This window comes from Hemiscyllium ocellatum, chromosome 13, assembly GCF_020745735.1.
Source record: "Hemiscyllium ocellatum isolate sHemOce1 chromosome 13, sHemOce1.pat.X.cur, whole genome shotgun sequence".
Taxonomy (NCBI): domain Eukaryota; kingdom Metazoa; phylum Chordata; class Chondrichthyes; order Orectolobiformes; family Hemiscylliidae; genus Hemiscyllium; species Hemiscyllium ocellatum.
The window spans coordinates 27337204-27351347 of NC_083413.1; the positions used below are offsets into that span (position 1 = coordinate 27337204).

General features: G+C 40.4%; 1 protein-coding gene across 3 annotated transcripts in view; it reads right to left on the minus strand.

Annotated features, from left to right (window-relative positions):
- Nucleotides 1-4933: 4933 nt before the first annotated feature.
- Nucleotides 4934-14144, minus strand: part of lrrc31 (leucine rich repeat containing 31) — a 46390-nt gene continuing 37179 nt past the window's right edge. For all 3 annotated transcript variants that reach the window (XM_060834081.1, XM_060834079.1, XM_060834080.1), the window contains 3 exons: nucleotides 13522-13689; nucleotides 9891-10058; nucleotides 4934-5696 (listed from right to left, as the gene is read on the minus strand). In XM_060834081.1, coding sequence (XP_060690064.1) covers nucleotides 5377-5696; nucleotides 9891-10058; nucleotides 13522-13689 — 656 coding nt within the window. In that variant the 3' untranslated portion in view covers nucleotides 4934-5376. The remainder of the gene's footprint in view (nucleotides 5697-9890; nucleotides 10059-13521; nucleotides 13690-14144) is intronic.

The window sequence follows — 14144 nt, forward strand, 5'->3', positions numbered from 1 at the left end:
AGGATTGGTGTAGACCCAATGGACCGAATGGCCTGCTTCCACACCATAGGGATTGAATGATACAAGTTCGAAAACAGTAAATTACATCAAATTAAAGGATTAGGGTCAGGAAAAAAAAATTGAGAGTGTAGTGAAGACTGAAAAGAGCTGTGGCAAAACACAAAACATAACTTGCGGAATGGGCATGCATTGACACTAATTTCATGTGAATAAGTGAGGTGGTGAAGTTTAGTAGAAGAATGAAGGGGATTTTTTAAAAGTATAAAACAGAAAGTAGGAGCAAAGGGATCTAGCAGTACAGAGAAATAAATCAGTGATTTAAGTCATAAATTAGTGATTAGTGATAAATAGAAAACAAAACATATTTCTAGAGGTATAATATTAAAAAGCAGAGATGATAAAATGATAGAGAATCCTCATCCATGCTTGGAATTCTGGGAAAGAGGTTAAAGATACACATTTACTTTTGGTATGAAGTGGCAATTAATGTCTGTAAAAATAATCCTCTGTAGTTGCAAGATACAGAACTAGTATGAAAATTGGTGTCTTTCCGATCAAACTAATTCCAATTGTTAAAAGCTAAGCTACCTTTTGGATAGACATTTTTGTACTTTTTAAAAATAGCTGCCATGACTTCTGGAACTCCAAATATCAAATGCTTCTCGAGGCTTTGAGAACGGAAATACAATGGATATGCCAAGACAACATTCTTATGGAATATCACATCAACAATGGTCAGAACTCACTACAAAAACACCATGTCAATAAGCCAAGACTGAACCTGGTTAAGGAGCAAGACACCAGTTGAAAGTCACTGTGTCTAAGGAAGTGTCAAACACCACTGTCAATCTCCGGTTGTATTTTCATCCATGGAGGCAGAGGCTACATGAACACAAACAGGCTACTGATTGTCATCAATGGCAGTTATTTTATAACATGGAAACTGAATTTTGAGACCAATGTGTATTAAGCTTGGCTTTCTTTTGAGCCCTTTGCAAGAAGTAACGTCAGACAGAAATTGGGACACAACATCCAACTTTTTAACCATGCCACATGGCATGAATTTTAAATCCTCCTAGAAGGTAGTTTCCCCAAAGATCATGGATTTGCCAGGAAAGGCAAACTGACCCTCTTTCTGCAATCATTATTGAAATCTGCCTTCTCAACTTGGTATGCATCTCTTTTACTGAAGAAACTTTACAAATTCTGGTCTTCTTGCTATCGAGACCCGTCTAGACTTTAACTCCAAAGTATAAGAAATCCTGTCACTGGAATCTTAACAGTCATGTGAACTTAACTGTTTTGGTCAGTTTTAATATTTGTAGAAGTGAAATTCCTTGCTCTATCTCATGTATAGTGTCAAAACAATGCGGCGTTAGAAAAGCACAGCCAGTCAGGCAGCATCGGATGCTGCTTGATTGATTGTGCTCTTTCAGTGCCACACTTTTTGGCTCTGATCTCCAGCATCTGTCGTCCTCACTTTCCTCAGGTGCATTTAGTGTGTCATAGTAACTAATTTTTTTTTTGAGTGTAGTGCGTTTTCAAAAAAAACCCCAGGGTAGTCAGCTGCTGATAACTTCGTTTTTTAAAATAAACTGATTACATAAACAGGGTTTAGGAAACAACAGAATTATCAAAAGAAACAATTTTAATCACAGAAAGGAGGACAGAAATCATATTGGGGGTTCAAATTGTTTCTCTCTCCATCCCTAATACTGGAATTAGAGTAGTGCAATAAAATTTAAAAGAAACTTCCAAGAAAACTTTTGCACTAATCATGCTCACTCACTGATGTAGTTTCTGGATAGCGTAGCCTGATGCAGAGAAAAATGTTCAGAATTGTATTTTGGTGGGAAGAATGAGTAAAACAATGTAACAGTAGTGTGTTCAGTTTGTTGAGTCGAGACAGTAATTGTGAACCAAAGGCAGTTTTTCTAAGAAAGTGTGTGACTTAAATTAATTGCTGAATATTTACAAACTCCATTTATGATCCAAAAACTGGATAGTCAGGGGACCACGAGAAGGTGGAGTTCAGTCGAAACGTCATTCCAGCAGAAAGGTTTTTTTTTAAAAAGATTTGTTGAAATCTGCAGGCTGTCAGAATTGGGTAAAAAAGAATCAAGGTCATTAGAGCTGGACTCAAAAACAAGAGTGAATCTTCACTGGGATTATGTACTTATACATACTCTCCCCTACTCATTTCTCTTCTCCTCTCTTTCTGCACACTGACTCTTTCTCACCACCTCTCCTTGCACCCCCCCGCACCCCCCCTCCCCTCCCCCCGCACATACCTTCCAACCCCCATTTCTCCAGCTGCCTCCACCTCTTCCCTCTCCCCCTCACCCTGCCGTCTCTGATTTGGACATGAGCATCATTAGCAAGCCAGCATTTATTGCTCGTCCTTAGTCTGCCTTGATGTGCATCGAATCTTTTTCTTCTTTACTTTAAAGATTTTTTTCTAAATTGTCACATACACAGCTTTGCTCTTTTTCCTTTTGTGTAATAAACTTGTGTCTTTTTCAAAGAGAACTTTGACAACTTCATGTCAACACGTTCAGAGGTTGATGATCACATTACACAACCTGCAATAAGACGACTCTGGGTATATCAGCCAGGTTTCTGCCTGGAATCTGGCTAGTCTCGCATTACCATCAGCTGGAATCAGAAAGTTGTGGTGCATCCAGGACTGAAATTCATTGAACTTAAGAGCAATCTGAAAGTCCAAAAGAGAGAGTGCATGGACGTACTGGACAAAAAGGAAAAAAAAAGTGCTATTGTGAAGTAAATTACATGAAATAGAATTTCAAAATAGCTTTGGCAGGTTTTAAGATGTTTCTGGGAGTTGTAAATGAATTAATGGAAATCTTTGACTAAGGTTACACTGAAAGAGTTAGCAGATAAATTGAATGTTAAAATAAAAGCAGATTCTTGCAAGAATAAAATGCTTGAAGTAATTATCATGAAGTTAGAGCTTAAAAAAAAGTACAAGAACTGGAAATTGAGTTAGAATTAGCTAAGATTCAATTAGAAAGTATAAAAAATTAGAAATGAGAAGAGATGAAAGCCAAAAAAAAGCAACAGAAATGGAAAAGAAATTAAAAAATAGGGAAAACAAAACTGGAAATAAGGAAGTTTGAGTTGGCAAATTACAAGAAGGATCAACAAGGAGAAATTGAAAAGTTAAAAATAAAAGCAGAGACTAAAAGAAGAAATAGAAATCCAGGAGGATTCGGATTCAAATGAGGGATTTAAATATAAATCTACTTTTATCTTCAGTAAAGCTAATCAAAAAAGCTTTCACCTTATTTAAAATAGTAGTTGAAGATAGAGTAGCCAAAAGATGTTTAAGTTTACAGAATGTTTCAATAAAATACACAACTATGGAATGTGTACATTTGTTGTCAGAAGAACAATCTGCAGACTATGTAAAATACTAAAAGAGCTATGTTCAATGCTTAGGAACTAGTCCCTGAAGCTCATCAATTAAAGTTTTGGATTATAACAAAAAAACCTCAATTAGACAAGAGTAGAATTTGAGAGAAAAATAATTACAGCATTAGCATTTTTAAATGCTGAAGTTGCAAATAAAAATCGAGAATTTGAGGAAGTGATTATTGAAGAATTCTGAAAATTGTAGAAACTCCATTTAGTTCAGTATCATGCAATGATCCAAGCAGTAGCAGTTCTGGCAGATACCTATGATATCTCAGAGATAAGTACATACGGCAAATGATTATATTAAAAAAACTCAACAAGGAAATTGGAGAAGCGGAAAAACTAGGGATGGAAGGTGGTACTCAGTTTAGGGACCAATCAAAAATGTGAAAATAATGAACTGGAAAGATTAGAACCAAGTGACGTAAAGAAAATTATAATAAAACTGGAAGTACTACAGCTAGTAGCTGAAAGCTAGAGAGAAGATCAATTGTAATAATAGGAAGTGGAAGGAAAATTGTTATTAAAACAGTGGTATCGATGGAGTGGGCTCCCTCAGAGTTTGCCAGGATGGATAACTCAGGAAAGCAAATAACATCCTTCTTGGGATTATTATTAAAAGATAGACTTTTGGAAGTTGTAAATATTCTGAATAGACTCATGCCTTCTAGATGGTGGACAGGCTTTGGGGAGTCAGGAGCTGAGTTACTCATTGTAGACTTCCTAGGCTCAAATCCACTCATACAGCTACTCTATTTGTGTGACTGGTCCAGTCACAGTTTAAAGATATGGGTTAGGTCATTTAGACTGAGATGAGGAGAAATTTCTTCACTTAGTAGTGAGCCTGTGGAATTTACTACCCCAGAAAGTGGTTGAGGCCAAATCATTGAAGGTTTTCAAAAGGAATTAGATATTCTTTGTTTCCTTCACTCCTAAAGACTATAAGGGGAGATTGTGGGATCAGGCTATTGGGTTGGATGATCTACGCTTCAACTGATTGGCCCAAATCGATCATGATCTCTTTGCAAGCTTAGATACTTTCTTCACTGTCCACCAAACCACCAGTTTTGGTGTCATCTGCAAACTTTTTAACCAAACCTCCTGCATTCTCATCCAAATCATTTATGTAAATGACAAAAAAAAGGATACAATACGAATCCCTATGGAACAAGGCTGGTCACAGGCCTCCAGTCCCTCCACCACTACTCTGTCTTCCACCATAAATGTGGTGGTGTCCCACCTTAAAGCCAATTTTGTATCCAATTGGCAAGTTTACCCTTAAGCCCACGTGATCTAACTTTACTCAATGACTTTCCCACGTGGAACCTTGTCAAAGGCTTTACCAAAGTCCAAGTAATCAATGTCTACTGCTCTGTCTGCAATCATTTCAATTACTTCATTGAAAAATTCAGTCAAGTTTGTGACACCTCATTTTCCTCACACAAAATCAGGCTGACTATCCCTGATCAGTTCTGGAGTCAAAAGGAAAACCAGAATATGTTGAAAATTGACGTATTTAATGCACTGGGTGAAGACAGTTCAGAGTTAATAACATGGCACAAAGTTAGTTAACAACAGAATCCCAAATGGTGCAAATTTCAGTAATTCAGTCTGTGGAGCCAAAGAATCAGCTGAGGGGAACCAGTCCATTCGCTCCAGTCATATGCTCAGCATTTCCATTATCATTCTCCATCTCTGAACCTCAAATTGTTCATCAACTTTAAATATACTGACAGACTGAAATCAGTCAATGCACAGATTTGGATGTTTGAGAGAGGTGGACTGGAGTCAACATCCTAGAACCAGACCAGTCTGGGTGTGAAACGCTTTGAATGATGTCCTTCCATTTTGAAAGAATTTTTTATTTAAAAAATCTGTGATCTATGACGTGCTGAGCTTAGTCCCCACCTTTGAATCTCCATTTTAGCATCAACCAAATGACTAACAGTGGAAAAGGATGTTCCTTTTATTATCGCTGTTAAAAGTTTCCAAACGTTTTCGTTGTGAAGCGCTAAGGACCCAGTGATGCATCCCGAACTCGGAGAGTGAGGGAAACCTAACCAGGCTGTCCAGAAAAATGCTGATCCATGGGTCACAAGCTCGATGAGTCAAAGGTCGTAGGCCAATGTCTAGCTCGGACAGCTCCTTTAGGCCACTTATTTCCTGGAAAAACATTGCCCAAGATTGACCATCGACAGTATTGTTGTAGGTTAAATCCAGATTCTCAAGGTTCGCTAGAAATCCAGCACGTGAGACAGACACTGGAGAGAAAGAAACAGCAATGAGCTTTGAACTCTGAGAATTACTTTCCCTGGATATCACCAGGATTAGGCAGGACACACACATATGACATTCCTCCCTCCCTGAAGAGGGCACTCAAGCGTCTGTGACGGAGTGCAGCTTTAAACAGCATGTGAAGGAAGCACAGCAATGAATTCCAGTCCCGACTGTATCCCTGATACTGGTCAGAGACCTGTTGGAATAAATACTTCACTCACCTGGTGAAGATCTCCATTTCCTCAAACCACAGAAAGATAGAACCGCTTTGAAACCTTTTATTAGGGGAACAGAATCTGGAATAGCCAGAGAGATCCTTTAAAATGTGTTGGTATTCATACGGACGATGTAATACCTAAATAAGCTCAGAGTGACAGAAATATGTATCCCTCATGATATTTATGAAAAGAAAGAGAAATACATTAAGTCAATGAAGAAAGCATTGGAAGGTGAAATGGTATTATGGAGATTGTTTTTTGCATTGGGAAGGAGCAAGACAGGTTCTTACACTTGAGTGAACAGAAGCTGCTGTGCAGTTGCAGAGGGATGTCAACCAGTGACAGTACATTAAACCAATGGCATTGATTTGTAAGAGTAATTAAACCTGTGAAAGAGATACAAATACTAGAAACTCTGAGAACTTGCTCTTTCCAGCAGCCAAGAATTCACTCATTCCATTTCTGAGGAGTCCATAGTACTGAGAAACCTAGATTATCTGAATGAGGTGGGTGAGCACTATTTCATTTGGATAATTGATTATTCGGTTAATTGATTTAATGTCTTTCCTCTGGGGCTTGGAGTTTTCTGTTAATCTGCTCCCGTTCAGGAAATGAGGCAGCAGTACACCGCGCATGAGCTCCTGTGCACCCCATCACGCCCTCCCCCCCCCCCCCCCCCCCCCCCCCCCAAGTCCCCACCCTGTCCAACACCAACACCCCCACCCCACCCCAACCAATATACCCCTTTCTCCACCCCCCAGCTATCCCCAACCCCGTCCAACACCGCTATCCATCCACCTCAAGCCAAACTGCCCCCAATCCATCCCCTGCCTGCTCCCAACCCCATCCAACACCATCCCCCGTGCGCCCCGACCCCTCTCCGGGGCAGCCGGACTGGACACCAACGACAAGATTTCTGCCTTTTTTGGGGTGTGTCTCCAAATAGAGCGCACACACACACACACACAACGTTTTACCAGGTTCCACCTTTGCCCTGTGTGGGACAACATTGGAGAGATCATCTGAGGAAGGGGGTACACACCTATGTAGAACTCCAGGGAAAGCGTGTGGGGAAAGAGAGAGAGGGGGCGGGCGGTCAGTTAGTCAGTCATTTGGAGATGGGGTCTGGGCTCCCATCAGTCCAGGACAGCTCTTGGCAACACGTCAGTGAACCGAGTTCACTTTTAATCACTGTAAACAAAAGACGCGATCGGTGTTGGAAACACTTCTTTGATATAATGTTTCTATTGGGACCTCGAGATCTCTTTCTGACAATCTGATACAGGTTCCTCTATACTGCCAGATTACTATCTGGGCCCTCAATTTGTCTATTTTATTCACTAAACCCTTTGGTTTTATGTTCTAACTTTTGTTTATCTGCCTTTGATAATGCAATCACCAATTTTGTACATTCCATTTCTAATATTGTCCCCATCTAAATTCACCCCCATCTCCATTTCCTTCCTGTACTTGCATAAACCCGGACCAACAATACAAACAAAAATTCAGCAAGGATACTTGATTTAGTCTTGTTGGGGTGCAAACCATCCAGCTTGTGTATACAAAAAAGTGACAAAATAATTGTGGAATCCTTAGGGGGATATGACTGGGAAACTGATAACAGGTTACAGAAATGGCAGATAATTTAAACCAACTGTTGTTATGCAAGAGTCTTCAGAATGGAGGAGACTGTAAACATCCAAGAGACATTAGACAAGTAAATGCTAACACAGACACACAGTCCCTAACACAAGGAATCAAGTATTTTACAAATTAATGGGACTGAAGGCAGACAAATCACTATGGTGTGAAAGCTTGTATCCAAGTGTTGTAAAGGAAGTGGCTGCAGAGATAGCGAAGACATTTGTTGAATTATTCCAGAACTCTGCTGGCAGAGTTCAGTAGGATGGATAACGACTAATGTCACACTCCTACTCAAGAAGGGGAGACGAAAATGAGGCAACTGTAGGCCAGATAGCCTAACATGTTCATTGGAAAAATGCTACAGTCCATAATTTAAAATGTAAAAAGCAGGACATTTAGAAAGGCTTAAGAGAATCAAGTTGAGAAACCTGCTAGGATCCTTCGTGGATATAACAAATAGTTGGTTGGAATTTAAAAGTAGGGAAGTCTTGTTACAATTGTACAGGACATTGGGGATAGTGTACAGTTATGTTCCCTGTACTTAAGAAAGGGTATACAGGTAGTTCTGGGATAACGGGTTTTAGCAGCACGATTCAGCTATAACGTCGCGGATGAATTAGGGAATGGTATTTTTGAGAGAGTTGGCAGTAGTGTGATTCCAGTGGGGATAGGTTTGCATGCTTCACCCTGTGCATGTGCTGATGTTAGCACTGGAACCTCCACACCGTTCTGTGCATGCGTAGGTATCTGCACCATTCCACGCATGCACAGTCCACTTCATGTCATTCTGCACATGTGCGATGTGAGCTGCTGACAGAGTAGCTTTCTGAGACAGCTACTGTAGAGACAGCAGCTTTCTTACATTTAATAAGTGTACTGTATTAAATTTACTCATTTCATAAATAAACATGGCTTCAACCTTCATTCATGCTGTGCGATACTTTGTTAGACTTTTGGATCATTTTTGAGTGATCGTGAGTGATATTTTTAAGCTGGTCTGCCCCAACTCCACTTTTTCCTATAGTGGGCCCCATTATTTATATTAAGTGATTTTCATTTAAGCAAGATTTCACTGGAACACAACCACGGTGTTATAGGAGAACTTTGTACTGCATTGGGGGCAGTTCAACAGTGACTTACTAGGCTGATTCCTGGGATGAAAGGGTTGACTTATAAAGGAAAGGCTAAACAGGTTAGACCTTTACTCATTAGAAATAAGAATGGGGGAGGGGAATCTTATTGAAACGTACAAAACTCAGAGGGCTTGATAGGATGGATATGGAGAAGTGTTTCCATGAGTAGGGGAATCCCCAACTAAGGGACAGTTCCAGAAAAAGAGCACATCCATTTAAAGCAGATGTGAGGAAATTTATTCTCCTAGAGGGTAGTGAATATCTGAAAATTTCTACCCCACAGCGTTTGAGACGAGATCACTGAAAATATGTAAAGAGGAAATAAGTAGATAGATTTTTGACCTAGAAGAGTTGGGGCTCTTGAGTGGGATTTCTGGTTTGCTGCAGTTAAAACTCACCATTATCCTGAAGTTTATTTTTCCTGCAACAGTTGGTGAAAGCTGTGACTTAACTGATAAGTTAGAAACCTTTTATAAAGGAACCAGCCACCCTATATCTGATATCAAGCAGTGGGAGAAAAACAACTGAAACAATGGCTGATCAGCAGAAAAAACACCAGGACCATCACACAATATTTTACAACATGTCTGTCGGTGTGTTTCAGTCTGTGTAAGGGGTCATTTCTTAGGTGATTAAGGTTTTAATTAATAGTGTTAAATGCCAAAGGTTTCGAACTGTTTACCCGTAGAGTTCAACTATTTCTAATAAATGGTGATTCTTGTTCAGTACAGAAACCTCTTCCATGATTTCTATCAACAGAGGTCGGAATGTCATGTAAATCGGGGAACTTTCCATCTTTCATAAAATCTTTAACTTCTGGGGTGACTCTGGGAATAGAGGGGCACAATTTCCAGCTTTCTAGCCCAGTAAGGCACAACAATGCTCACATATTCCCTTTCTCGCTCGATGTACCCTTGAACTGTAGGGTGACCACATCTAGAACTGTGCAGTCCATGTTGCTTCCAGATTCATGGCTGCACCAGTGACACTAGCTGCTGGTCCAAGTTCTGAAACGTGGAGCCGCTGCCACAGTCAACACTTGCTGCACAAACGGTTATCAAAGGAGCCATGAATTATACTGGAGAACCCACATTACACAGGGCATGCATTCAGGGCTGCAGTCATCCAACCATTACTTTATTCATTAACTCAAACTTTGTTATTGCCTATGTGATGGGATTACCGAGCGATTCCAAATCCTGGCGAGTCAGATTGCAGCTACACAGCTTCAGGACACGGAGAGATGAACTACTTTGCAACGTTCGGAGAAGTAGCCCCAGATTTCCACCGATGCATTTGTTCCAGGACACATCCAAGGTCTCTAGTTCCATTAGGTTTGGGATGGTGTCAGCTGTAATATTTAAACACAATACTTTCATTTGTGTCATCTATCTTCACAAAAATATAAAAAGACAAGCTGAATGGAACTTAGAGAATAGCAGGTGGCATTGTAGTTCACTGGTTAGCACTGCTACCTCACAATGCCAAGGATCCAGGTTTGATTCCAGCCTTGGGTAACTGTGTGGAATTTGCACATTCTCGCCCTTAATTTGCAGCCATCCAAAATTCATCTAATATTTCCAAGGCCATTTCCTTTAGTGACTCTGGGATGCAGATTACCAATCCAGGCAATTTTTCAGACTTTAACCTCATTAAATTTCCCACCTTCTCTTTTAAATTACAAATACCGATTTTCAATTGCTCCCTCTCATGAGATTCTTGGTTCTCCAAACATTTCCACGAAGCTAGTTGTGCCCTCTTATGAGCACTGAACCAAAATATTTGCTCAATTCTTCCGCCATTTCTTTGTTCCCAGTTATAACTTGACTAACGTTTCCACTGACTTCTGACTTAAAGGGAACTAAATTTGTCTTTGTTAATCTTTTTCTCTACACGGAATTTTAGAAGCTTTAGGATTGGTTCTTAAGTCCCTTGTAAATTTACTCTCATGTTACTTTCTCCCCTTGACCAATCTTTTTGCCCTCGTTTGCTGAATTCTAAACTACTCCCAGTCCTCAGGCTCACTGCTTTATCTAACAATGTTATATATGTCTGGTCTTTGGATCTAATACAATCCTGAATTCCATTTGGAGAGCCAGTGACCCAAGGCTGAGTCACCTTTCCTGTTTTATTTTTGCACCAGATGGAAATGAATAATTGTTGTTCCGTATACTTATGATTCCTCACATACTGGAACAGCCCATGCCCAAATACAGCTAGACCTAACAAATTTGACGATGAATGTAAATAACATAGCTATGAGAGCAGGTCAGATGCTCAGAATCCCGCAGCAAGGATCTCACCTCCTGACTCCCCAGAGCCTATAAAGGCACAACTGAGATTGAGTATTCCCCATTTGCCTGGATGAGTGTAGCTCCAACAACTCTCAAGTAGCTTGACACCATCCAGGTCAAAGCAACCTGCATGATTAGCACTACATTTGCTATGTCCACCACAGACAGCCTGTTGTAACACAGTGTATACCATGAACAAGATGCATCACAGAAATTAACTAAGGCTCTGTATCTTCCAACCCAGTCCCAGTACGAACTAGAAGGAAAAAGGCAGGAAATATATGAGAACACCACCCATCTGCAAGTTTCCATCTCAGCTACTCACTGTCCTGATTTGGAAATACATCACAGCACCTTCAGTGTCACTGTGATTGGTGGTAATATACTGGTAGGGACTGAGAATTGGTTAGCAGATATGAAAATAGTGTTGGAATAGAAAGGGTTATTTTCCACAGTGGAAGGCTAAAGGAGACCTGCAGGGATCACTGTTGTGACCCCAGCTATTCACAACATAGAATCCAGATGTGGAAACAGACCCTTCAGCCCAACAAGTCCACACTGACCCTCCAAAGAGTAACCTATCTAGACCCACTCCCCCACCCTATTACAATATATTTAATCCTGACTAATGCACCTAACCTACACATCACTGAACACCAAGGACAATTTAGCACGGCCAATTCATCTAATCTGAACATCTTTGGACTGTGGGAGGAAACCCACACAGACACGGAGAATGTGCAAACTCCACACAGACAGTCGCCAGAGGCTGGAATTGAACCCAGGATCCTGGCGCTGAGGCAGCAGTGCTAACTACTGAGCCACCGTGCCACCCTATGTGTACTAACAGTCTGGGTGAAAGAATTTAGTTCAAGTTTAATAGTTCCAACTTGCAGATGACAAAACTAGGCACATATGAAGGAAGTAAAAAGGGCTTCAGGTTGATGTGGAGAAGCTGATTGAGTGAGCAAATGCATGGCAGATGCAAGATAACAGCCTAAAAAACTCTAGCAGTTGTGCTAAACAAAATTTCCATTTCATATGTTATGATGAAAAGACAACATAGAACATAGCCTCACAAATCTTACTAATTTCTTTGAGAAGGTGACTAAGGAGGTCGACGAGGGTAAAGCAGTAGATGTGGTGTATATGGATTTTAGTAAGGCGTTTGATAAGGTTTCCCATGTTAGGCTACTGCAAAAAATACAGAGGTATGGCATTGAGGGTGCGTTAGAGGTTTGGATTAGGAATTGGCTGGCTGGAAGACGACAGAGGGTAGTAGTTGATGGTAAAGGTTCATCTTGGAGTGCAGTTACTAGCGGTGTTCTGCAAGGATCTGTTTTGGGACCACTGCTGTTTGTCATTTTTATAAATGGCCTGGAGGAGGGGCTAGAAGGTTGGGTGAGCAAGTTTGCAGATGATACAAAAGTCGGTGGAGTTGTTGACAGTGAGGAAGGATGTGGCAGGTTACAGCAGGATATAGATAAGCTGCAGAGCTGGGCAGAAAGGTGGCAAATGGAGTTCAATGTAGCTAAGTGTGAAGCGATTCACTTTGGTAGAGTAACAAGAAGGTGGAGTACTGAGCTAATGGTCGGATACTTGGTGGTGTGGATGAGCAGAGGGATCTTGGTGTCCATGTACACAGATCTCTGAAAGTTGCCACCCAGGTAAGTAATGCTGTGAAGGCGGCATATGGCGTACTGGCTTTTATTGGTAGAGGAATTGAGTTCCGGAGTCCTGAGGTCATGTTGCAGTTGTATAAGACTCTGGTGTGGCCGCATCTGGAGTATTGTGTGCAGTTTTGGTCGCCATACTATAGAAAGGATGTGGAGGCACTGGAACGTGTGCAGAGGTGGTTTACCAGGATGTTGCCTGGTATGGTAGGAAGATCGTATGAGGAAAGGCTGAGGCACTTGGGGCTGTTTTCATTGGAGAAAAGAAGGTTTAGGCGTGACTTGATAGAGGTGTGCAAGATGATTAGAGGTTTAGATAGGGTTGACAATGAGAACCTTTTTCCATGTATGGAGTCAGCTATTATGAGGGGGCATAGCTTTAAATTAAGGGGAGGTATGTTTAGGACAGATGTTAGGGGTAGATTCTTTACTCAGCGAGTTGAGTGTTCATGGAATGCCCTGCCAGTAGCAGTACTGGACTCTACCTATTTATGGACATTTAAACGGGCATTGGATAGGCATATGGAGGATAGTGGTCTAGTGGGTCGGTGCAATATCGAGAGCTAAAGGGCCTGTACTGTGCTGTATTTTTCTATGTTCTATGTTGCCTTTTCATCATAACATAAACAATTTGTAAGTGTCTTGCTACCTGTCCTTTTATAAGCCTCCCATCATTCACCTTCCAGAGACTTCAAATCCTCCATAAACTCTCATTAGCACAGATTTGTTCATTGCTGCAAACTTCTAGCATTACAGAGCCATTTCAAGGAAAATTATTTCATCATATGACACTAAACTCCCAAAAGTAAAACATTCACTTCTTGAATCACAGCAGCAATTTTCTTACCTAATTCCACAATTGATTCCTCGGATAAGTTACAATTGTTGGCTACAAGAGTTGTTAATCTTGGTAAAAACCGCAGACGGGCAATCAGGTGTTTCAGAGAATTTCCTATATTCTTATTCAGTGCTAAATTCAGCACTTGCAGACTGGACAGTAAGGGCAGTATCTGGGCTATAGAAGGGAAAAAGCATAACACCACAGTGAAGTAGGTAACTGATTGGTGAGGGTTTTGCTTGTTTTAACTTTTGTGAACACGCATGTAGTAACAACTGCAAGGTTGTATTTCTAATAACATTTACCAGCAGTAACACTTATTATAGATAATTACTCAAATCATTTAAGAAACTAATGCTGGAGTAAAAATGCTGAGTATTAATAAGTTAATTATTAAAAGCTGGTGAGCATTGTTTTATTTTTAAGTGATATTTACAACATTATGAGTGATATTTATAAAGTGTGCTAAATGTCTGTAGGAGTTTTCAGTATTATTCAGTTTTATTATTAGCAGTATGGTTTCTTAGAATTGGTGTTTATTATTAGCAATAGCAAGGTTAAACTTAAAAGTAAATGGCTGGGCTGTCAATCTCAGAAACACACACCAAGTACAATATGCAAACTCAAGGATG